Genomic DNA, 24681 nt, shown 5'->3' with positions numbered 1-24681 from the left:
TGCCAGAAAATAACCCTCGAAGATCTGTCTGGCAAATGGCACGCGAGGCACTGAATGAATGATAACATCTCCGCTCCCACTGTGCTCGAGGCTCCACTGTGCCAGGTGTACTCTAGGTGATGGGGACAGGGAGGCGGGGGCGGGGGAGACAGGCAGTGCTCCTCAAGGGTCTACAAGGGTAGAAGGCACAACCACACAAGTCACAGTCAACAAAACTGGGACTTTTTACAAAACAAACACAACAACAACAACAAAAAGAAAAAAACCACCCCAGAAATAAATTAATTGCAAACTAAAAAAAAAAAAAAAAAAAAAAAAAAAAACAACCAAATAACTAGAATACATGCCATGAAAAACCAAATGGGCACTCAGAGCAAGTGACACTGAAGGAGGGGAACCTGCTGTAGGTAGGCCACAGAGGACGCCCCCTGGACCTTGCAGGGGAGAGGGAGTGGGGGCTGTGCGGCCCCGCAGACCTCGCAGACCTCGGGGAGCAGCGGGGAGCAGCCCGGTGGGACGGGCGACAGGGGCACGGGCCCCCACTCTGACGGCTCTGGGCAAAACCCTAGAGTCAGGCGCTGTCCTTACTGTGTGCTTCAGTTCTCAAGACCCTGGGGGCAGCAACCGAACAGAGGACACCTGCATAGGATCGGAGGCGCTTTCTCACCAAAAGGACCCCAGAACTCAGGGAAGCTACAGTGCCTCCGTATTTAACACTGCGCTCTGAAGCCACCAGAGGGCACCATACAAACTTCTAAATATCCAGGATGTAAATCAGTAAAATAAGAGCATACAGTATGGAATAGCACGTGCACAGAAGCATTTCAGGAGTGGAAACGTCTGCTAGATATCTGACCTTATCCCTCCGCCCTACCAGCCTCAAAAGGTAGGAAAATCTAAGATGTTAAAACAGTAATAGTGAGAATTAAATCCAAAACTCATCAGTAGGCAATTAGATGTTGATGTTCATATATATGGTTTCTTAGATTTTTTGAAATAATATCTCAACTAGATTTTATTAATTTCTTTTTATATCTATATTATACAATAAACGGATTGGGAATATCAGAGAACTCCAGTAGTTTCAGTTAAACTGGGAGTAAATGACAGTGTAAACACCTGCTATTTCTTTTTTCTAAAAAGAAACACTACTATCTCTGTATATTATCAGTGAAGCATCCAATTTAGCTGATTATAGGAGTTATCACAAATATTTCCAACATTTTTACAGTTTTTTTTTTTTTAGATTTTATGTATTTATTCATGAGAGACAGAGAGAGAGAGAGAGAGAGAAGAGAGAGAGAGAGAGAGAGAGGCAGAGACCCAGGCAGAGGGAAAAGCAGGTCCATGCAGGGAGCCCGACGTGGTACTTGATTCTGGGACCCTGGGGTCACACCCTGGGCCGAAGGTAGTGTTAACCACTGAGCCACCCAGGCATCCACATTCCAATTTTTATGAAAGAAGAAAATTCTCAGTATTGAAAATTCTAAAAATAAAATCTTAAAAGATTAAATATTTCAGAAAAAGTAAAATGTATTCCTATTCTAAACAAATGCAATTGGTTCTATGGAGTGTTAAGAAAATATAAATTAGTAGTATGTAATAGAATTTGAGACAATTTAAGTCATTGTTCAAAGTTTTAAGAATTTTATAAATGTCAGGTTAAAATACTCAACACCGGATCTTTGACTCTACGCATTTCTGAAGTGAGGCGCATGAAATAGCTTCAAACATGCTCAGCTTTATCGACATTATTACGCAGCCTCGTCTTGACCAACATCTGGCCCGGAGGTACAAAGGCTGACACCAGAAGTGTGACTTTCTGTGAGTCACTCATCCACAAAGTTTCATCTTGTAGCTTGTATGTGTGACAAACGTGGAAGTATTCCATGGTTAGAGTTTCTTAGTAACACAGTGAAACTTTAAATGGACTGCAAACAAGTCTATAGCAACCATCTGAAGACCTTTTCAGAGGTTTAGCTACTCTAATCAGACCACCTAACCTGGGGACGGCAGCTATGGGCCCCGGATGTGCCCTGTAAGGCCCGGGACTAGAGGTAGCAGCAGCACACGAGCCGTTCTGGGACCCAGGGAGGTGCAGTGGGGCGTCGGGCTCCCCAGCCCCTAGAGCATGCAACTCCTCATCTCTTCGGGGTCGGGAATACAAGCCCCACGTTGGGGGTAGAGATCAAATACACAGACTTAAAAACAAAACAAAACAAAACAAAAAACCCCACAAGATTGCAGGACTATTATGTGACAGGATTAAGGACTGAACTGGATTAGGATTCTGAATCTAGTGCAGCACAACTTCCTCTACAACAACACTGTCCGAAAGGAGTATAATGTGAGCCACGAACATAAGTCACATTTATAATTTCAGATTTTCTAGTAAACACGTTGAGGAAATTAAAAGAAAAAAATAATTTTAATATAATTCATGTTATGCAATAAGACGAAATACTATTTCAACATGTAATCAATATAAAAAGCTGAGATACTTTACATTCTTTGTGTACTGAGTCTTTGGAATCTGGTATGTATTTTACACAAGCCATGTCTCGAATGGCCACTGTATTGAACCATGAAGGTCTACTCCACATCGCCTTTCTCTAAGTATTTAGTAGGACAGAATTAGTTATAGGATAGTCTGTATTTAATCACAAGTAATTATGGGAAGTAGAATAAGTCAAATGAACTAAAAGTAATTTTTATGAAAAACAAGTCCTTCAAAATATCATTAGAATAGATTTATTAAAAATACAAATTTCCCTAATGTCAAACATGATATAATTCACAAAAATCTGTAAGTACGGACTGCTGTTCTAAACCATATTGTCACTTAAAGTAAGGTACATTTTGGTGTATTTAAGAGGAAGAGGAGAAAAGCATTTCAACTTGGGAAAAATTCCCCAGCTCCCAAAGTAAGACTGCCAATAAGAAGCATAACAATTAAAAAAAAAAAATTCAGCAATTTGAGGAAATGAAGAAATACTACATGAGATCATTGCATCTCAACAACCTCATCCACCACTATCTTGTAAATCTGGGCAAGTCAAAACCATTTTATTCTAGTTTCATCATCAACTATGTAGGCAGAAACCTAAATGCCTCCCCTAGATTTATCTTTTCCATTTTTCTTACTAATGTAAAACAGGAACTTTTTGGGCTTAACAATGTGCTCTGCTAGCTAAAAAAATTGCATTTTTCCAGCCTCCACTGCCAACAGGGCTGGGCATGTGAATCAATTCTAGCCAAGCAGATGTAGGAAGGATTATGAGCTGCGTACGGCTCCTGAGAAAGTGCTGGACTTTCCCACGACAGGACCGAGGCCATGGTGGCTGGAGCGGCAGTGGCCGCCTTGTGATAGGAGGACATCTGCAGACAGAAGCCACGATAAGGGTCGCAAAGAAGCAAGTCAGAAAGAGCCCTGTGTGCTGACTGTGTGACTACGCTGCCATACCAGCCCTAATTTCTTTAATGTTAGAGAAAAAGGAAATACCCATCTCATCTAAAGGCCCTGGATGTTTTAGCAGCTGAATGTCAATTTAACTGACACACCTACCCACAGGACCATTGTGGGAATCCAGGAGGCAAATGTGAAAACACGGTAGATCATGAAAACTATTTTCAAAAATATTTTGAAAATCTAAAAGTCCTATCTGAACGGATGCTGACCCTAAAATGAATCCGCCATGTTCGTAATAGCCTGCCTGACCGACGTATATATCTGGAGAAGTTTGTTGTTGCTGTGTATTTATTTTGTTTTGGCTTAGGGGCCAGCACTAGTATTTTTTTCTATTCTGTTTTTCTAAAAAAAATTCGAGTTACTGGGTAACTTACAATGAAGCACAATCTATTTTAAAATGTCATGCAAACAAACAATAGTGACATGATGAAGAAAGAGCACTCTAAAAGAAATCCACTGTTTTTACTAATTTTTAGATATTTGTGGTTAGTGGTGAGCACAAATGACTCTGAAAAGGAAAACTTTAAGAAATTTATTTTTCTATCTTCAGGAGTGATTTAGAATTACAATATAAAGAATATATGCTCCTTATTAATAAAGAAAATAACTTATTTTGAATATAATACATACTAATGATTAAATCTTTGAAAAGAATTTGAACTTACAAGAGAAGTCAGTCCTTCATTATCGACAATCCAGTCCTCCTTTTCAGCTAACCTCTTTATTTCTAAGGGGAAATAAGCACACAAGTATCTTTTATTATAATAATCTCACTGAACTTTATAGAAATAAAAATCTATAAAGGTCATGGTTTTTCATTGTTTTATACAGGTTTGTAAAAAATGAAAAGTAGGTAATAGGTATACAACATAATTCTGGTACATGCAAGGATTTAAATGTGTATTGTTTTCTGGATTTTTTAATAAAACATTAATGTAAATAAACTTAGCCCAGTTTTGAGACTCTAGGCTAGGCTTAATGACAACTTTAGACAATGGTTTATTACTTACTCAAAGCACTTTTGATTATATTCAACGTGTATAAAATAAAGCTTTAATTTTTTTCTTAAAATATCTGATTAAAAAATTTATATTGGGGCAGCCCTGGTGGCACAGCGGTTTAGTGCCGCCTGCAGCCCAGGGCGTGATCCTGGAGACCCTGGATCGAGTTCCACATCAGGCTCTCTGCATGGAGCCTGCGTCTCCCTCTGCCTGTGTCTCTGCCTCTCTCTGTCTCTATGAATAAGTAAATAAAATCTTAAAAAAAAAATTTATATTGTTTTAGTCCTATGCACTTCTGAGATTGGTAAAGGAATGCTACCTTTCCAAACCATTTTTCAGGCTGTTTCAGGTCCCTGATGAGAGGGAGCAGGTGAATTCAGAGGACACTGCTATTTCTCACCTGGATTCCATTCTCTTTCTGTTGACACGGTATATTTGGTCACCAATTCTGTATAGAGATGTGACCTTCTTAAAAGATTTTATTTGATTTTTTTTTTTTAAAGATGCTTTTTTTTTTAAAGGTCCCCAAGATGGGACCTTCCAACTTAAAACTCCTGGTGATAGTTAGTTACTGCTTATGTCGTTTATAATGATGTTCTTGATTGTCTTTGAAAATACTTAATATCCAAAAGAGTGCATTATACAGATAACCTTGCTTTTTATGATTTTATGTACAAAATCATGAAAATTCTAAAAGGTATTAAGAAAACAAGCATAATTTCTACTATATAGAAAACCATTTTAGTCTTTCTTCTGATTTTACATTGATATTTCTAAATATTTAAAATGTACATACATAGTTTCAAAACTGGGACCATACTTTATATACATTTTATTCTAGACTTTTTCTTTTTTTTTTTTTTTAAAGATTTTATTTATTTATTCATGAGAGACACACAGAGAGAGGCAGAGACACAGGCAGAGAAAGAAGCAGGCTCAGGGACCCCAAGGTGGGACTCATTGGGGCTGCCCTATACTAGGCCTTTTCTACTTGATATTCGCCATAAGGATGTTCTTAAGTCCTGAAATATTTTTAGAGATTTAATATCCATTTAATTTATATCTATCTTAATTTGTACATGGCTTGGTATCTCAAGTAAATAGATTTGATAAGATATTCAAAGAAGGAAAAAAATTCGGGCAGCCCAGGTGGCTCAGCAGTTTAGCACCTGCCTTCAGCCCAGGGCGTGACCCCGGGGTCCTGGGATCAAGTCCCACGTCGGGCTCCCTGCATGGAGCCTGCTTCTCCCTCTGCCTGGGTCTCTGCCTCTCTCTCTCTCTCTCTCTCTCTCTCTCTCTCTCTCTGTGTGTGTGTGTGTGTGTGTGTCTCTCATGAAGGAATAAATAAAATCTTTAAAAAAAAAAAAAAGGAAACAATTCTATTGAGCAGCTACTGGTGATCTAAAATATTCGAATTTCCATAAAAAGTAATTATCTCATTTTCAAGAATTAGAAACCAAAAAGAGGAGGTGGCATATTCAGATAATTGATGTCTAGCAAATGTCACCAATTTTTCTTAACCTACCTTCTGCTGTGTGTTGCAGTGTGACCATCACACAACGTACTCGGAGATCCAGAATGAGATCCTGGATAGTCTGTAGCATGTCGTTAGGAATTTCAAGGGCAGTCAACGATTCGTAAGTAAGCCTGTGAAAGAGAGATGACAAAACAAAAGCAAGCAGAGTTGGATCCTGAAGCAAGTCCTGTGAGTAGTCTGGCCAACCTATAATGATGCATATGGAAGTTCAAAGCTATAATACTATACTGAAAGCAAGGGGAAAGTAAGAATTAAAATACAACAGTGATGCTAAATTAAATAGAAAAGATGTACATCCAATATTCTTATCCAACACAAGCACCAGGAAGGTTTAGGGGCTTTACGATATGGAGGAAATACCAGAGTCGAGAGGACAGAGTAAAATTCTTTGTTGAATATGTTAAAAAATCATATCCCAAATTGAATGTTCTTTTTTTTTTTTCCCAAAAAGAATTTACCCCATTTCAGAAGAATGTGTCCATATTTACCTTATGGTCTGAATGACATGAGCAAGCCACTGTCCTGAGAGCTCCGACTTCACCTCCCAGCCTCCGTATTGCCTCACTCCACACTCTGGGATGCTGAGTGGGAGCAGGGCTCCACGGATCAACTTCACAAGACACTGCATTATTTCCTGAATCATTTTCTAGACAATGATGAAAGTAAAACTGCATTAAAAGTCATTAACTTGATTAAATCAACTAAAGGAATCTGTCTGAACCATGAAGCACAGTTTAAATGTAGATAAAGTTTTCTAGTAACTCTGGTTGAGAAAACCTTCTCCTATGAAAAAGCCTACGTACGAATCCTTAACTTACCTTAAAATCATTTTGTCTTTGCCTTACATTCTTTGATCTTTCAATCTGGCCTGATTTCTCCGCAGTCTTAAAAATTAAAAAAACAAAATAAAATATATTAGTTGTCTTCAGAAATAATTTATAAAAACAAATGCCTTAGCAGTTGTATACAAAGAGAGCATGAGATATGGTTGTGACTTGATTAAAAGGAATATTCAAGACATAATCTAAGTTTCTGACTTAAAAGCAGACTTGAGGGGCACCTGGGAGGCCCGGTCGGTCAAGCATCTGCCTTCAGCTCATGTTATGATCCCAGCGTCCTGAGATGGAGCCCCCTGAGGGCGCCCGGCTCAGCAGCCGGCCTGCCTCTCCCTCTCTGCCTACTTGTGCTCCCTCTCTCTTCAAATAAAAAAAAGTCTTAAAAAATAAAAATAAAAAATAAAAATAAAACAGATGTAATTAGAAAAACCGTCCTATTCCAACAAGAGGCTATTCTTCCTAAAAACTTTAAGTACAACTTCCATAAATAAACTTAAGCATTAAGTTGAATTTACCTTTTTTGTAGGTGAATTTCATGTGCCATGTTCATCAATAATCACATATGGTTAAACCTAAATTGTACCCATGATAACATTCTCAATACTATTTCTCATTAGTGTAGAAATAAATGGAAGAGTAAACTCTGGATTAATGTCTAGAAATCTTAAGATATCCATTACCTTTAAATTATTTTTTTTTTTACATTTCAAAATGGAGAATTTATTTAGCCAGATTTTTTTAGACCTGATGCATAGCAAATGAATAACAAAAGGAAAAAAAGTTAAGTATCCTTCCATAATAAATCCCAAGTAAAAATCAAAAGTATAAACAGGTCAGAGCTAAATGACAAGGAGATCATGACCTATAGGAGGTGGCCAAATGAATATGCAGGAGAAATCCAGAGCCTTAAAAACATTTATCTATTTATTTATTTTTAATTTGTTTTTAATTCAATTTGTCACCACCCAGTGCTCATCCCATCCTTTAAACATTTATACATAAACATTATATTTGGCATTTTATTTTTAAAAAAATTATAAATCCCTCTTCTTTGGGGGATTTTATAGTCTAATTTAGAGAGAATATAATCTAGAATTCTAGAATTAGACTTTTATCTGTTTACTACTAGCCATATTTTCCCTTGATACTGCTTTCTCCTTAATGTAATACATGGAGGGCTACGTTGATTAAAAAAGAAATCTATTCAGCTGGATTTCAGTTAATGTTTTATTCCCGAGTTTTCTAACTTGATATTACCATATAAATTGCCCAAGAAGGGTAAGCTAGGAAAACTTTCCAAATAAATAAATAATAACAAAATGGTACAATGCAAAAGAAAAAATTCTGATACCTCCTAAAAGTAATGCAAAATACTCCTTTAAAGTTAAAGTGCTTCTGTATTATTGGTTAGAGACACATCAAGAGAACTTTCAAGTTAAGAACAATTGTATCACAAATGATTATGATATTGACTTCAAGTCAACTCTGAAATACAAATAATGTTATACATATTTTTGGTAAAAGCTAGAGAAAAAGGGTATAGAGTTCATTATGATGATGAGCATTCCCAACATGAATGAGCAAATGAAGGGTAAGGATTGCTGAACGTTTTCAACAAAAACATGAGCCATACCTGGTGAAAATTGTCAACATACACATACATACATCCCTCAGGCTCTAATTTACATTGATTTTAGAATTTTATATTAAACTATATAGCTTTGATCATCTTTGCTTTGTAGAAACGCACTTCTGCTTTTAAAGAATCCAAGTTTAATTTTCAAAAAAAAACTAAACCCAAAATTCACCTCAGTAATAAGCAGGTTCCTAAATTCATTAGGCAACAACACTCAAAATTCTTTATACACCAGGTTTTCACTGAGAAGCTGATGTTTTCGTCCCTTTACTTTTAAGACAAATGAGAAGCACCTGACGCGAGGCGTGACTCCAGGGCCAGTCCATCAGGAGCACAGCCAGCAGGATGCTGCGCTCAGCTCACCTGGGCTCACCTGGGCGAGCAATCACAGCGCCTGGACAACAGGAGGAGGAGCATGAACGCAGGCTGCCCGAGCTGACCGGCCTGGCAACCCTGCGGGCAGGCGTCTGGGTGAGAAAGGGGAGATGCCAAGTGACGCCCAGCTGGGCGTTAGCCTACTTCCTGTTCTGTCAAAGCGTGATGCTCTGATTCAAAGTAACACCATGGGCTGTCGAGGCCTCGGCGCAGGCAAGCCAGTGAAGGGCTTCAGGCTTTCAGGAGGTGGTAAACGAACTACTCTCTAAATACAGCAGCAGTTTGACAGCTCTTCGTCTTGGGCACTTTTTTCCTCTTTTACTAATTTATGCTCAAGGCTTCAGATACCATTTCTATCTAGTGCCTTCCTGTGCTGGGTCCTGCAATCAGTATCAACATGGGGTCCCCCATGAAACAAGGCGTTCTCCAGACACCAGCTGGATGACCTACAGTCCCACGGACTCGGACACGGTCTCCCTGGATGTCACGTCAGATCCCACAAGGTAAAGGCTCAGCCCTACAAGACTGGCACTCCCCAACACACATTTGGATGCCAATCTCAAGACCAGGTTGTCACCTGTGCTTCTGACGGGAGGTTCCTAGGACTCCTTGCTCAGGTTCAGTTAACCCGTGAGAACAGCTCTCAGAACCAGGAAATGTGTTTGCTCACTAGATTACCAGTTTATTAAAAAAAAAGGATAGAATTCAGAAATGGCCAGGTGGATGAGGTGCATGGGACAAGGTAGGGGAGAAGGGTGCAGAGCTTCCAGGCCCTCTTTCTCTCCAGGCAAGTCACTCGCCCTGAACCTCCACACATTCACCAACCGGAAGTTCTCTGAACCGTGTCCTTCGGGTTTTTATGGGAGCCTCACTACACAGGCATGGCTGATTACATCGCTGGCAACTGACTTGGCCTCCAGCCCCATTCTCCTCCCTAGAGGCTGAGGGTGGAGACTGAAAACTCTAACCCTCTCGTCACATGGCTGGTGCTCCAAGCAACCAGCACCCCCATCCTTAGGTGGGACAAAACACCCTTCCCACTCCTTGCTTAAGGAAATTCCCAGGGTTTTAGGGGCTCTGTGCCAGAAATCAGAAGACAACGATATATATTTCTTATTATAAATCACAATGTCTTATTTCCAAATTTATAGCTCCAGTCTAAATCTTTCCTCCGAAGCCCAAATTTGACTTTCAGATTGCCTACTTCATGTCTCTTCTTGCATAACCCACGGGAATCTCAAATCCAATACATCAAAAGTAGGAAACTGTTATTTCCCTCCACGCATGTTCTTCAAGTCTTCCTGACTTCGCGAACGGCGTACCGACTCACTGGGAGTCCATTTGGTAGCTCGGTGTTAATTCTTGTCCTCGTCTTACTCGTCTGATCCATCAATACTACCTCTAAAATACAAATGAAATCTATCATTTTGTCTCTAATTCCACTAACAAGACCTTAATCCAAACGCCATCATTTCCTGCCCAGTTTTAATAGTTTACCCAGTCTGACTTTTTGTTTCCCGCCAATTCATTATTGAACAGGTAACCAGAGTGGTCTTTTTAAAACCAAAACTCCGATCAGTTAGAGCCTATGCGTGTCTTCCCACCATACCTGGAAGACAAACTCCTCCCCCGGGCCTGTAACAGAGCCCCGTCCGTCAGTCGGTTCCGGCTTGCTCCTCTAGTCTCACCCCCTAACCCCACCGCTCAGGAGTCTCTGACTGTCGCGACCTTCTTTCTGTTTTTCAAATAAGCCAAGCTCCTCTCCTTGGCTTTGCAATGTGCTATTGCCTCTTCCTAATACGTTCTTCTCCCTGATTCTTTGTGGGGCTGTTTCCTTCTCATGCTTTGGGTTTTCGTTTCAGTGTCCTCTTCTCAGAGAGATCCTCCCTGACTTCCAACCCACTACTGATATTCTCCTAAAACCCTATTTGTTTCCTTTTGATAGCTGTTATCAAATTCAGGGTAATTTCTTGAAAATTTATTTTGGTTCTACCTCTCCAGGAAGGGAGAGGTCATATTTATCTTGGTCACTACCTGGTGTGTCTATAGATCTCAAAATTTGTGTGTGTGTGTTATGTGTATGTGTGTATATACATGGATCGGTGCCTGCCACACAGATCGTTCAGGATATTCAAGAAATACGTGGTGAATGAAGGATCACCTGGGGTTAGGGTTCTTCAGGGCCCCCCGGGATATATTTCAGAAAACATGAAACAGAAAACAGCTCAGAATACCACTAGGTTAATCTGAAGGTCTTCTGGGTCTCTACGTGGCTAACTGGCCCTTTGGAGGAGGCCTCCCAGGCATAATCCTAGTACATATTCCTGAAGAGTCCAACAGACTCACTACTTCTCCTGGAGATTTAAGATATCAACAAAAGGGAGAAGCACAGGTTTGACGGATTTCCTGTGAACGCTGGGGGTTGGGAGGACCCCTGTAGGGGTGGAATTCAGAGGCTGCCGAGGAGCCCAGCACCTACAGTGATAGGAAGAGGCCCAGGATGACACTGGAATCCTAAACTGCAAAATCTAAGTTAAGGGCCTTGAGACGGTTAATTCTAAGTGGTTACCTTGAGTGGGCCACAGGATGCTCCGATATTTGTTTGACATTATTCTGGTCTGTCTGTGAGAGCGTTTTTGGATAGGATTACCATTTGGGCTGGTAGACCAAGGAAAGCAGACTACCCTCCTTAATGAGGGTGGAGCCCATCCCATGGGAGGCCTGGATACGACAAAGAGGCTGACCCTCCTGCAGGTCAGAGGGACCTCCTCCTGCTAAATGCCTCGAGTGGGGACACTGAACTGAAACACTGCTACTTCTTCCTGGGTCCCGAGCCTCTGGGCTTCCAGGCTAGAACCACACAATGGGCAATTCCCGAGTCTCCAGCTTGATGACTGTTGGTCGCGGGACTCGCTAACCTCTACACAGGCCAGTTCCTTATGGTAAATCTCTTTCTTTATAAACACGGTTGGAAACAGAATCAACATCCTATGGGCTCTATTTCTCTGAACCCTGACTAACACAGGGCTGGGTCCGTGTGCTGTGCACAAGGGATGCAGTGCTAAGAATAAAGGCATGATTTGTCTCAAAAGTGAGTCAAGCCAGTGTAAAACTGTAAGTATGCTGATACCAGATGGTGCTTTTCTAATTGTATCTGTCATAGTACCTAAGACGACTCTTTGCATAGTAGGTTTGTTTAATGGGCTAGTTATTTCATAGTTCTTTGTTCTGTGAAATATTTTTAAATCAAAGAGTGAAGGTCAATTTTTTAAAAACATCACTTCTAAGTTAAAACTGAATTCTGCCCACTAAATAGGTGCTAATGAACAGATGATGACGTCTACTAGACAAAATAAATTTGTAAACTTCAAGGACTGGTTTCCAAATATATAGAAAGTGGAGGGGGCAGGAATCAGTTATAAGGCACACCTCCTGAAATTATTAATTAAAAAACAGTTACTTATCAACATATTGACCTATATAAGATTTGTCTTATTTTTAAAAGGAAATCTAATTTTGGAACATAAAGTACATCTTAATTTACATACTCTGAGTTATTATGCAACTTTTAAAGATTAGTAATCACACAAATGTTTATAAAAATTATTAGGATGTGTTAACAGTTTTCACTCCAAATTATACTATATTTAAAATATATCTGAAGGTGAGATCTCAGCCTACTATTAACCATTTCGTTAACTAAAAACCTTAACTCTTTCCTGCACACACAGACCAAAACTACTTTGTGGTAAGACCAACGGCTAGATTTCACTGTTTTGATTCACATGTTACTTCACATGGGCATGACTGGTTTGAAGAACTATTTTTTAAACTGTTGGAAACTCCATCTAAATCTTTAACGGATGGGCTCTTAATAAAATAGTTCCACAACTAGAAAAAAATTTTCAAGTAAATTCTGTTTGAATATTACAGAGCTTTCTTATACGAGTTTAAGTACCAACTATCAAAAGCCTTGGAACTCTTCCCAGTTTTTAATTAGTTTCTGGATTTCACTAACAGCTCGACACGTTCCTGACCCTCCAGTCCCTTGTACTACTCTTCAGTGTCTTTCTGGCTTTTCTATAGAGGGTAAATAGTTTGAAAAACACGCCCAAATCCATATAGTGGATTACACTCCGTTATTGCCATAAACTCTGAAAAGCTCACAAATACAGATGGGTAGAAACACCACAGGCATATCCAACTCTGTACAACTAATGCTTCCCTAAAATATCTCAGACCAAAAACTTAGGAATTTTACAAAGTCTAAAAAGACTCGAGGCAAGGCACCACTACCCTTGTGTGGTAGGCCACCGACAGCAACGAATCTGAAGGAAGGAACACGGACTAAGGTACTGATTCTTTCGATGAGTCGATCCATCTAGACAGTATTCAACAGTCCTCTATTTCTTGATGCTGCTACGCTTTGTTCCCTGACCACCCATTATGTGCCAGGCCAATGAGATTTTAAACACTGGAATAAGTATTTCTTCCAAATAATAAGAGCATTTCATGGACATTAACTCTTTTAATTCTCAAACGTGACCGGTGCCACCAGGAAGAGAGAAGTAAAGTCATCTGCCTCAGGTCACAGCTAGTAAGTGAGATATGTTGGATGTTTTTATTGAAACATTAGTGTTCTGTAAAAAGAGCCAGGAAACATGACAATTTCATACGAAATTACTTCCATAAAAATACTTAGTGCTCCACCGCATGGGGAAGTGTGCGAGGACACCTCCCCAGAGCCATTAGCTGGGGAACGAGAGCGGCTGGTCTGTTGGGCTTCCGGCCCAGTGGGCTCAGGGACTGGCGCCGCCCAGGCCAGCGAGCTTGGCTAAGACAGAGCCCGCGGGCACGGAGGCACGCAGAGATGCCTCTTGGGGCAGGAGCCACGGGCACCATCGCCCTCCCCTATGCCTCATTAGGTGGAAAACCTGGACTCTGGCCGGCGAGACTGCTCTGCTCCGAATCCCACCGCCCTGCGCTCGAGCACGACTGTCCTCGGTCAAACCTGCGCTGTCCCCGCGCCCCAGCTCAGGCCCTGGCCGTAGCACAACTGGAAGTCTGGAGTCTTACAGGTCGGCAGGCTTCGCCGGGACACCCCGGAGTGCACCGCCTGTCCAGGTCAGTAGGCACCGGGGAGACACCCAGAGTGAAAACGGCGATGGCACGAGGGGGCACCATCCACTCTCCTGGGGGTAGTTCCCCGAGAGCCGCGGGCCCAGGACACTTGTCCAGGGGCAGAGGCGTCGGCTGGTGCCACCCCCCGCGCTCTGCTGCTACCTCTCTGCTCAGGCAAACGTGCCTAAGGACCAGCGCAGTCGGCCCCTTCCCCTGAAGCCCGGCACGAAGCCCTGCACGAAGCCCTGCACGCGCGGCCCACTAACCGCAGGGTTCCGCAGGGTTCCGCACGCTCCCGTCGCGGTGGAAACAGCATCGCGTTCCGTTTAATGAACAGACCAGAGCGCACCTAGTTAAAGCCTGCGGTCCTGTGGCCAATGTCCAAGCCGCCCCGCCGCAGGCAGGGCAAACTGCAGAGGACTGGCCTGAGGGACAGAGCAGCCGAAATGCAGCAGCAGCACACGCGCCGCGTGCACTGGACACTTCCCAAAGCGCCAGGCCCTGGACGCTGCAGGGCCTCTTCTTCAGAAAGCTCTCAGAAGCAGGAAGCATTACAAGATTTTCGAATACAGAAGAAGAGAGAGATCCAGACAAAACACAAAGACAGAGGAATTCATCCCAAAAGAAAGAACAAGAAAAGGTCACGGGCAGGGATCTAATCCAAAGAGATATCGGTGTATTCCAGGTGAGAATTTAGATCAACAGTCATTAAAAAATCAAATAAATAAAAATAAAGCAATAGTCATAAAGATAATTGCTGGGCTTGAGAAAATCATGGAAGGTATCGGGGAGACTCGAACCACAGAGATAAAAGAGTTAACAATCAATCAGTCATAAATGAAAAACGCAATAACTGAGATTCAAAACAGACTGGATATAATGACCACGAGGGTAGAAGAAGCGGAGGAACGAGTAAGTAATATAGAAAATGCTGCCATGGAAAATAAGCAAAAAAAAAGGGGGGGGGACATTATGGATCACAAGAGTAGACTTAGGGAACTTAGTGAATGAATCAAACATTAAAACATTTGTCAGAGAGGAGTCCCAAAGAAGAGAGAGAAAAGTGGGCAGAAGGTTTATATGAAGAAATAACAGCTGAAAACTTCTCTAATCTAGGGAAGGACACAGACATCAAAATTCAGGAGGCTCAGAGACCTCCCATCAAAATCAACAAAAGTAGGCCAACACCAAGGTATACTGCAGTTAGATCTGCACAATATAATGAGGGAGAAAGACTCCTAAAAGCAGCCAGACAAAGGAAGTCCCTAACTTACAAGAGAAGACCCATAAGGGGAGCTGCAGATCTCTTCCCCGACACTTGGCAAGCCAGATGCGAGTGGCAGGATTTACTCGACGTGCTGAGTGGGAAAAATCTGCAGCCAGGGATACTGTACCCAGCAGGGCTATCACTTAGAGTAGAAGGAGAGATAAAGAGTTTCCCAGACAAACAAAAACAGAAGGACTTCAGGATCAGTAAAGCAGCCCTACGAGAAATATTAAAGGGCACTTGTTGAGTAGGAAAAAAAAAAAAAAAGACCAAAAGTGACAAAGACTTAAAAGGAACACAGAAAGTCTCCAGAAAAAAAAAAAAATGATAAAACACATATAAAACTATGGCGCTGTATATGTATCTATCAATAATAATTTTGAACGTAAATGGATGAAATGCTCCGATCAAAACACAAAGGATGTCAGAATAAAGAAATAACAAGACCCATCTACTTGCTGCTTAACCATATGATCTTTTTGATAGACGTAGAGAAAGCATTTGACAAAGTACAACATCCGTTCACGATAAAAGCCCTCAACCAAGTAAGTTCAGAAGGAACGTACCTCAACATAATAAAGGCCACAAACAGAAAACCCACAACTAATATCACCCTCGAGGGGGAAGCCCGGAGAGCTTTCCCTCCATGGGCAGGAACACGACAGGGAGGTCCGCTCTCACCCCTGCTGCCTAACATGGTACTGGAAGTCCAGCCTCAGCGGTCAGGTAATCAAAATAAATAAACGGCATCCAAATTGGTAAGGAAGAGGTCAAACATTCACTATCTGCAGGTGACAGGATACTCGACAGAGAAAACCCAAGACTTCACTAAAAACTTGCTAGGGATGATAGATGGACTCGGTAAAGTCACAGGATACAAAACTGTCATACAGATCTGTTGCATTTCTATACACCGATAATGAGGCAGCAGGAAGAGAAATCAAGGAATTAATTCCATTTACAATTATAACAAAAACCATAAGATATCTAGGAATAAAATCTAACCAAAGAGGTAAAACATCTATACTTTGGGGCAGCCCGGGGGGCTCAGCGGTTTAGCGCCTGCCTTCGGCCCAGGGCGTGATCCTGGAGACCTGGGATCCAGTCCTACATTGGGCTCCCTGCATGGAGCCTGCTTCTCCTCTGCCTGTGTCTCTGCCTCCCTCTCTCTCTCTGTGTCTCCCATGAATAAATAAAATCTTAAAAAACAAACAAACACCTGTACTCTGAAAACTACAAAACACCTATGAAGAAATTAAAGATGACAGCAAGAAATGGGAAAACATCCCGTGCTCACGGACTGCAGAAGCAGCGTTGTTAAAATGGCTCCACTGCTCAGAGCGATCTACACAGTTAATGTAACCCTCACTAAAATACCACAGCACTTTCCACAAGAGCTAGAACAATCTTAAAATTTGTATGGAACCAGAAAAGCTCCCAAATAGCCAAAGCAATCATATATATAGATATATATATATATCTATATATATATATTATTTATTTATTTATTATTCATTCATTCATTCATTCATTCATTCATTCATTCATTCATTCCTGAGACCCAGAGAGAGGCAGAGACACAGGAGGAGGGAGAAGCAGGCTGCATGCCAGGAGCCCGATGCGGGACTTGATCCCGGGACCCCAGGGTCACACCCTGGGTTGAATGCAGGCACTTGACCACCGTGAGCTCTTTTTTTTTTTTTATTATTGTATTAGTTTATTTGAGGGAGAGAGACAGAGAGTGTGACTGCAGGGAGGGACAGAAGGAGCTCTCAAGCCGACTACAGAGTGCAGAACCAGACGTGGAGCTTGATGTCATGACCTGGGCCAAAATCAAGAAACACTCATTCAACGGAGCCACCCAAGTGCCCCAGGGCCAAAGCCATCTCGAGAGCGGAGCAAAGCTGAAGGCATCACAATTCCAGACTTCAAGTCACATTACAAAGCTGCGATCATCAAGACAGTGTGGTCCTGGCACAAATATGGACACACAGGTCAGTGGAACAGAATAAAAAAACAAGACATAAACCCACAACTATACAATCAATCTTCAACAAAGCAGAAAAGAATATACAATGGGAAAAAAAAAAAAGACAGCCTCTTCAAGAGACGGGTGTTGGGAAAACCGGACAGCAACATGCAAAAGAAGGAAACCACACACAGAATGAATTCAAAATGGATGAAAGTCCTAAATGTGAGGCAGCTATAAGTTTTAGAGCTTTTAATTAATCTTAAAATATCAGACAACAGTTAATAGGTTTCGGGGCTCTAAAGTCTAAAAAAAAAAAGTCACTTCAAAATCTACAATTTTCAAGATTCGCACACAGAATGACTTAGCTACCCCTACAGGCAAGTTTGTATACGTACCTCGCTGAAAAGGCTTCCATTAACATAGGAGATCCAGAGTTTCCAGAAGTTAGGCAGCTGACTTAAGACAAGCTTGGTCAATTTTTCAACGAATGCCACTCGGTGAGGAGTTTTGCATCTCCAGGCTACAGGGAAGGGAAGATGCTATGAATATACTTTGAAATAGGAACAAAAACGGGCTTGAACATGTTATTGCTCCCCCACCTAAAGATGTGTCCCGCTTTGTCCCACTTTGTCTGTGGGGCCCAACACCTCTCTCTCCACATCTCAGGACCAAAGCCCGCCTGCAGGGAAGACACTCTAACCAGGGGTCCCTGCTGTTCTCAGGGCAGGAGGATGCAGCAGGAGAAGCAACGAGGACGCTGTGGGGTTTCCAGCTCGCCCTCAGGATGGTCTATGGCTTCAGAAGCCATGTGCCTCCAGACGGCCAAGTAAGGCAAAGACAGGGCAAGGCCAACTAGCCGTAAGCTGCAGGCAAGTATCTACCAGTTAGATATTACCATACACGCAGTGAAAATTCAACAATGAGTCAAGTCATCATAAAAGAACAGACTCAAGGGCAATCATAATGAGTAACTCTTCCTGTAATGAAGAAACTCAAGAATAAATAAAAACATCGAAGCCTCTTCGATTCGGTATCATTTAAACGCAGTTACCGTAAATGGGAAATAAAGTCGCACAGATTTCTTAGGGAAGTAAGTTCATAGGAATAAAAACAAATCAGCAATTCGGTGAGCATTAATCACTTCCGGTCTCTTCCCTTTTTCTGTATCACGTTCTCCCCTGCTTCCTCCCTCCTGCTGCCCCGCTCCCCCGCCCCCCAGCAGGAGTGGGCAAAGGCCCGCCTTCTGTCCAACTCACAGCCACCATCGGGAGAACATCGGGGCCAACTTCTCACTTCTACTTAGAAATTTCAAAGACAGGTCAGACAAGGGAACTTCATTAGCCCCTTCATCAACTACCAGCTTCCTTTCAAACTACTCCTAGGCAAAAAGTTTCGTTGCTATAATTACCACTGTTACTCTAGTGGGGAAGGGTGGATTTTATTTCTTTTAAAATGTCTCATAATATTCTAAAAGGACAACATATAGTCAGAAAAGAGAAAGTCACAGGATATAGAGCAAAGAACCTCCCACCACATTCTCCAACCGCCTCGCTCCCAGCTGCAGCCATAAGAACCTCTGCTATCAGTGGCTTGTGATTCTTTCTGAAATATAAATACATATTCTTTCCCCACCCAAATGTGTTTTCACGCAAATCAAAGCATATTAAAAACACTTGGCCTTTTTTCACTCAATAATGGATGCTGAAGTTTTTCCCGATTCATACATAGAATGTTTCCCCTGCCCCACATTTACAGGGCCCGGTTCACCCTTGAAGAACACAAAGGTTAGGAACACTAACCCCCTGCACAGTCAAAAGCACGTGAACAACTTCTGACTCCCCAGACACTGAGCTACTAATAGCCTACTGTTGACCAGGGAACTTACCAATTACATAAAGCAGTCGGTTAATATGTATTGTACATATGTATTACATACTCTGCTTTTACAATAATAATACCTTTTTGATTTTTTTCAGTATTTCTAGGCTACACGGTTCATCTGAGAGTTTTTTCAAATTGTCCCAGATCTCCAAAAAAACTTTCCAATATATGTATCGAACAAAATCCATTGTATGAGTAGACCTGCACAATTCAAACCAGTGCAGTTCACGGGTCAGCTGTATTTCATATTCTGTATGAATCATGATTTTTAAAAATCTCTGTAATAGGCAAGACTGTTTGTAGTTAAAATTAGTGCTTCAAAATAAATAAAGTTAGTGTTTTATTTAATAACTCTATACCTACAGCACTTACTTAGCACACGTGCGAGTGTCGATGTAGAATGAATTCTCACAACCGGAACCGCTAGGTCCAAGAGTACATGGAGCTGTGATTTTGCTAAGTGGTATTAAATTGACCTCTATGGGGATTCTTTACACATCCAGCAGCAACAAACACAAACACAGCTGAGCTCCCTTATAATCTCACCAATGAACAAATCAAACACACAAAATTCCAAACAATAAAAAAAATTGGGGGATTTTGCCAAATTGGTACCCCACTGTAGTGTTACATGGCCTTTTACATTTTTATTGTTGAGTGCTTACCTTCATACACTTGAGAGCATCCAGACTTCCAATCTGTGGGCCATGGAGCCCCATTACGTAGGAGGTCTACTAGCCCCCTGTCTAGCTGTGCGGAAAAGCTTCAAATTCACTGTCACATATGTGAAAGGTAAGATTCTTTAATAGGGGTACACTGTGAAGTGTTCTGGTTTATTTGGCCAATAGTTATTAAGGGTCCACTGTGTGCTAACCCTGTGGCTGTACCTTAACGTCTGTCTAAGACGGTCACCACTGCTACTGCATGAACGGGCCAGGTCTCTCCCTCACGGAGCCTACAAGTGAACAGACAACCAAGGAAAGGAGCCCTGGTCATAATGTGGCAGGAGTCTAATGAGATTAGAGGTATTTTTCACCTGGCGACAGAGCTGAAGCAGTTAACCCAAATACAGATGAGCACCGTTTCCCAAACGGCATGTAGTGCCCTACACAGCACAGGCCACAGCCCAGGAGATGACAGCCCAATGACAAGGTAAGAAACAGGACCAGAAAATCTAAAACCTGAAGCACTAAGAGACCTGCCTCATGTGGTATCTTCCTCTAAACTAGGGCTCAGAGTCTGAGCTCCTCCACGCAGCTATATGGACAACTCCCTACATAACCCTATTGTGAGAAACTCATGGGATATCCTGGTCTCATATATTCTTTGCAAAGCTTTTTTGCTGGGAAATTAAAGTGAAAACACCCTACGGTGAACCAAGTCCCCACTGGCTCTGATACTGGACAAGGACTGAGCGCTAGCTTCCCACACACCCACGTGCTCCACATACATGCAGATACTCTAGGCGTCCTGGGGAATGCCTCCACCCCAGAGAAGAACAAGGAATGCTACCTTTTCACCAATGTACAGGAAAAGTTCTTTTTCTTTTTTTTAAGATTTTATTTATTCATGAGAGACACAGAGAGATGCAGAGACACAGGCAGAGGGAGAAGAGGGCTCCATGCAGGGAGCCCGATGGGGGACTCGATCCCAGGACCCCGGGGTCATGCCCTGAGCTGAGCCAAAGGTAGGTGCTAAACCACTGAGCCACCCAGGGATCCCCTAAGGGAAAATTTCTTTTTAAAAAACAGAAATTAAACTCAGCTTCTCTCTGGTTAAATCCATTAATTAAGAAGTATTCTAACTGAAGTGATTTTATGATAGGAAAAATAGTTGGAGAAATACAAACCTTACAGGACAATCCCAAAAAGCTTCCACAAGGATTTCTTCATTCAATCTTTTTATGACAGAATAATGGTAGAATGATTCTAAGTTCACCATAGTGCGGAGTGGTAACAGAGCACCTAAATACCATTACCAGATAATCCCACTGGGCTGGGAACTCTGCAATGATTTCATGCTTTGGGACTCAGTCATCAAGGCTCTGGGGAAGCGGACAGGTCCCGGCAGCCTCCTGCCCAGTGACAGAGAACAACCTTTTGTCTCATGCTTAATTTGATCTTTTTATTACTAATGGGTTCTTTATACCTACGTCTATGTATGTAATGAGAGTCCTGCCCATTCCTTCTATGTCTACTTCATCTAAATTCTGATTATTTGAAACTGGTTTTGGGTTTCATTTTCTTACGGAATTCAACATGTCTTAGTTAAATTCCCATATGCTGTTATGAGTAACAGAACAACCTCAGGAGCTATTTCCAAAGGCTGATGAAAAGAACTATTCACTATAAGCATCTTCCACAATGTTTCAAGCTCAAGTAGTAATTTTAGGGAAATTAAACTTGTATTTTACCACTACTTCCAGCCATATTAGAGTAACAAGGATCAGACTCAGCCTCTAGTTACAAACAACTAGAAAATTTGGGGTGGGGGGAGATATATGAACTATTTCAGACATTACACAACGGGCAGCACAGGACTGCCATTCCCAAGGGAAGGGAGATGTGTGGGGAGTCCATAATTCCCACGGCTTTCTGCCTACAATTTCTAGACAACTCAGTCAAAAGGAGGCATGATCTACACAAAGCTCAATGGCCTTTCTGAACTGGAGGGGAACAGAAAATGCAGGAAAGAGTTTTCTGTAACGAAGTAGAGTGGAAAAAACTGGGGGTGAGGACAGGGAAACAGAGCCTCAGTGATCTACGGGATAATCTACTGGCCCAACATACACGTAACTGGAGTCCTAGAAAAGGAAGTGGAACAGAAAAATATTTAAGAAAACTACGGCCAAAATTTTTCTAAATTTGATGAAAATTTCCAGAATCTCATAAAACAGATCCAAGAAGTGTGGCAAAACTCAGGCAGGATAAATGTGAACTATTCAAGATGATATAACTCATCACAGTCAAGACTCAAGAACAGTTTCTAATTGATCTAAGCCTATTAGCATGTCAGCTGATGGCAGTAAATTACTTAAGGACTGAGGTGGAAGGTTTTTAGATCTGCCTATTATCCTACTAATTAAAAGAAGGACGTACTGTTCAAGAAGCCAGGTGGGCTGCGCCCCAGAGCCAGATCGTGGCTACATTTGCTTAGAGGGCTGCTATACGCCACAGTCTACAGAAGCGAGTGACTCCGTTCTTTCATCATTTATATTAGTTTGATGGGCTGCGTAGGAAATAGGAACGGGACAGGAAGGAACACTGAGCCCTCCATTTACTACAAATGAATCATCTCATTTTAAGGTGTTCTTATGGACTTTCATTACATTATTAACGAAGCCTTAGAAAAAGCCCTACTCCTCATACTTGTAAGAAGAACATAAAATACTTTAAAATTAACTTTAGATGTATTTAATAAAAAGTAAGATATTTCTATTACCTTATTTGGATTTCTTTCTTTTTTTTTAAGATTTTATTTTTAAGTAATCTCTATACTCTACATGAGGCTTGAACTCACAACCCCAAGATGGAGAGTTGAATGCTCTACCAACTGAACCATCCAGGTGTCCCACCCTATTTGGATTCCTTAGATCTGTTATTGAGGTTATAAGTAACCAGTGACTAATAGCATTTAATTGGTATCCAAATGCATTATAACCAATATATTCTGTATCTCACACAGCCAAATAAACAATAGGTAAATATAAACTCTAGAAAGTTAAGAACTGTTAACAGTTTAATTTCAGATGCTTTATTCTCAGAAAAAAAAATTGATTGGCAATTAATATATTATTAACTATGCTTTCCAGACCAAATTTTAAAATGCATAAAAAATATGTTTCTTGGGCACCTGGGTGGCTCAGCGGTTGAGCACCTGCCTTTGGCCCGGGGTGTGACCCTGGGGTCCCGGGATCGAGTCCCACATCGGGATCCCTGCATGGAGCCTGCTTCTCCCTCTGCCTGTGTCTCTGCCTCTCTCTCTCTCTCTCTCTCTCTCTCTCTCTCTCTCTATGTCTGTGTCTCTCATGAATAAATAAATATTCTTAAAAAAAAGTGTACTAACTATAGAGAGGATTTTTGTTACAAATTTCATCTTAAAGAAATTCTCACAAAATATTTTCTGTGGCATGTTTTTTAAAAACTCAATCACAGGGAAGATGAAAGGAGATCTTATGTATGTTGAAAGCATTCGCCTGTAAAGGTCGGTAATACTTAGCAGCAGTAACGCAACTAACCAGGAAAATTCCCATGAGAAAAATGTTTGAAAACTGTACAAGTACAAACTTAAAAGACAAAGTCGGGGTTGAGATACTCACTGTCATCTCGACCGGACTGAAAGCTGCTGCCCCTCTTCAGGGATGCTGTCTGACTCAGATGGCCCAACACCACAGGACGGGCGTCCGTGTCCAGATCCAACATGGGGCTGTGAAGGCCTGGAGTCCCTAGAAGAGAGGGGACATTTCCATATACTCCAGATATTCTTACTGGGCTGACTTACTGGGCTGCTTCTCTGAGTTAGTTCTTGCTCCACTGTCCTCCACTCTTTTAAATAAAACATTGTCCAAGCAAAATAAAAGAATCTTTTTTCTAGCTAGCTTCTAAAAGTCATTCCCACCATGACAGATTCTTGGGATTCAGTTCATTACTCTGAGTTAATATAGAGACGTAACAAACAGTGAGAGAAACCTATGGGTCAGCTTAGAATGAATGCCCAGCAAAGCTGGCAGGGGCAAGGCAGAGGGGGAGGGCTACAAAACTAAAAACCGGGATGGGAAGTACTTTTTTGAAAAAAACAGCTGATGCTTGGAAGCCACGGCGTACTGACGCTCTCCTGGTGGAGCAGCCTTACAGCATGAACTGGCTGTCCCTTAAAATTTACATCCCCAAATCCTACGATTCCTTTGTTTGGGATGTGGGATTTGACCCCTACTTGTGTTCCCGATGCCAGCCACCTAATTTGGATTCTTCTCACCTCACGCTGGTACTATTCTAGAAGTCGGACATTTTACTACTATCAGGCGACTCTCTTTACTGTCTGGATGAATATCACTGAAATAGTGCTTTCTGGATTCTCAGAAGTTTTCCAGAAAACCCTGGAAATCCAACCAAAATTATCCCAAGAACCAGGAAACTTTTTTTCTAAAACGGATCTCAAGGTCTACTTGTATCTCATGTTGCTGGGTTAGCAAGACGTTGGCTTCACACGGCAAAATTTGCCTTGTGAGTCTGTACAGGTGCCTGTCGTCACCACTCTGGGCTCTGCAGCCGAGCCTCCAAAGGTCTTCAAGGCAAGATGAATTCCACACACGTGTACAGAGTGTTCACCACGCCTCGGACACCTACACATTCTAGGTATGAAAATCCATCTTACATTTCCCTATCCTCTCCATCTGAAAGGCCTGACCTGTCCCTCCTCTCCACCCCCTCAAACTCTTATCCTTAAAAATGCAAGTTGCAGTGCCGCTGCTCCATGAAGTCACCTACAATTCCAACCTGGAGAGCTGCCTGCCTTCCCCGTCTTCTGATGCCAGTGCAAAGAAACCCGATTCAGTTGACCTAACATTCTACCTTTTCTGCTCTCCTA

At 41.7% G+C, this 24681-nt stretch overlaps 1 protein-coding gene across 6 annotated transcripts in view; it reads right to left on the bottom strand.

Annotated features, from left to right (window-relative positions):
• The window catches only part of EXOC2 (exocyst complex component 2), a 225791-nt gene that overhangs the window by 83318 nt on the left and 117792 nt on the right, over positions 1-24681 (bottom strand). For all 6 annotated transcript variants that reach the window (XM_055322773.1, XM_055322774.1, XM_055322775.1 and 3 more), the window contains 6 exons: positions 23414-23539; positions 17610-17734; positions 6826-6891; positions 6496-6653; positions 5996-6117; positions 4135-4196 (listed from right to left, as the gene is read on the bottom strand). In XM_055322773.1, coding sequence (XP_055178748.1) covers positions 4135-4196; positions 5996-6117; positions 6496-6653; positions 6826-6891; positions 17610-17734; positions 23414-23539 — 659 coding nt within the window. The remainder of the gene's footprint in view (positions 1-4134; positions 4197-5995; positions 6118-6495; positions 6654-6825; positions 6892-17609; positions 17735-23413; positions 23540-24681) is intronic.

This window comes from Nyctereutes procyonoides, unplaced genomic scaffold, assembly GCF_905146905.1.
Source record: "Nyctereutes procyonoides isolate TBG_1078 unplaced genomic scaffold, NYPRO_anot_genome, whole genome shotgun sequence".
In the NCBI taxonomy this organism is placed as follows: Eukaryota; Metazoa; Chordata; class Mammalia; order Carnivora; family Canidae; genus Nyctereutes; species Nyctereutes procyonoides.
This window is presented reverse-complemented; position numbering and strand designations above follow the sequence as displayed.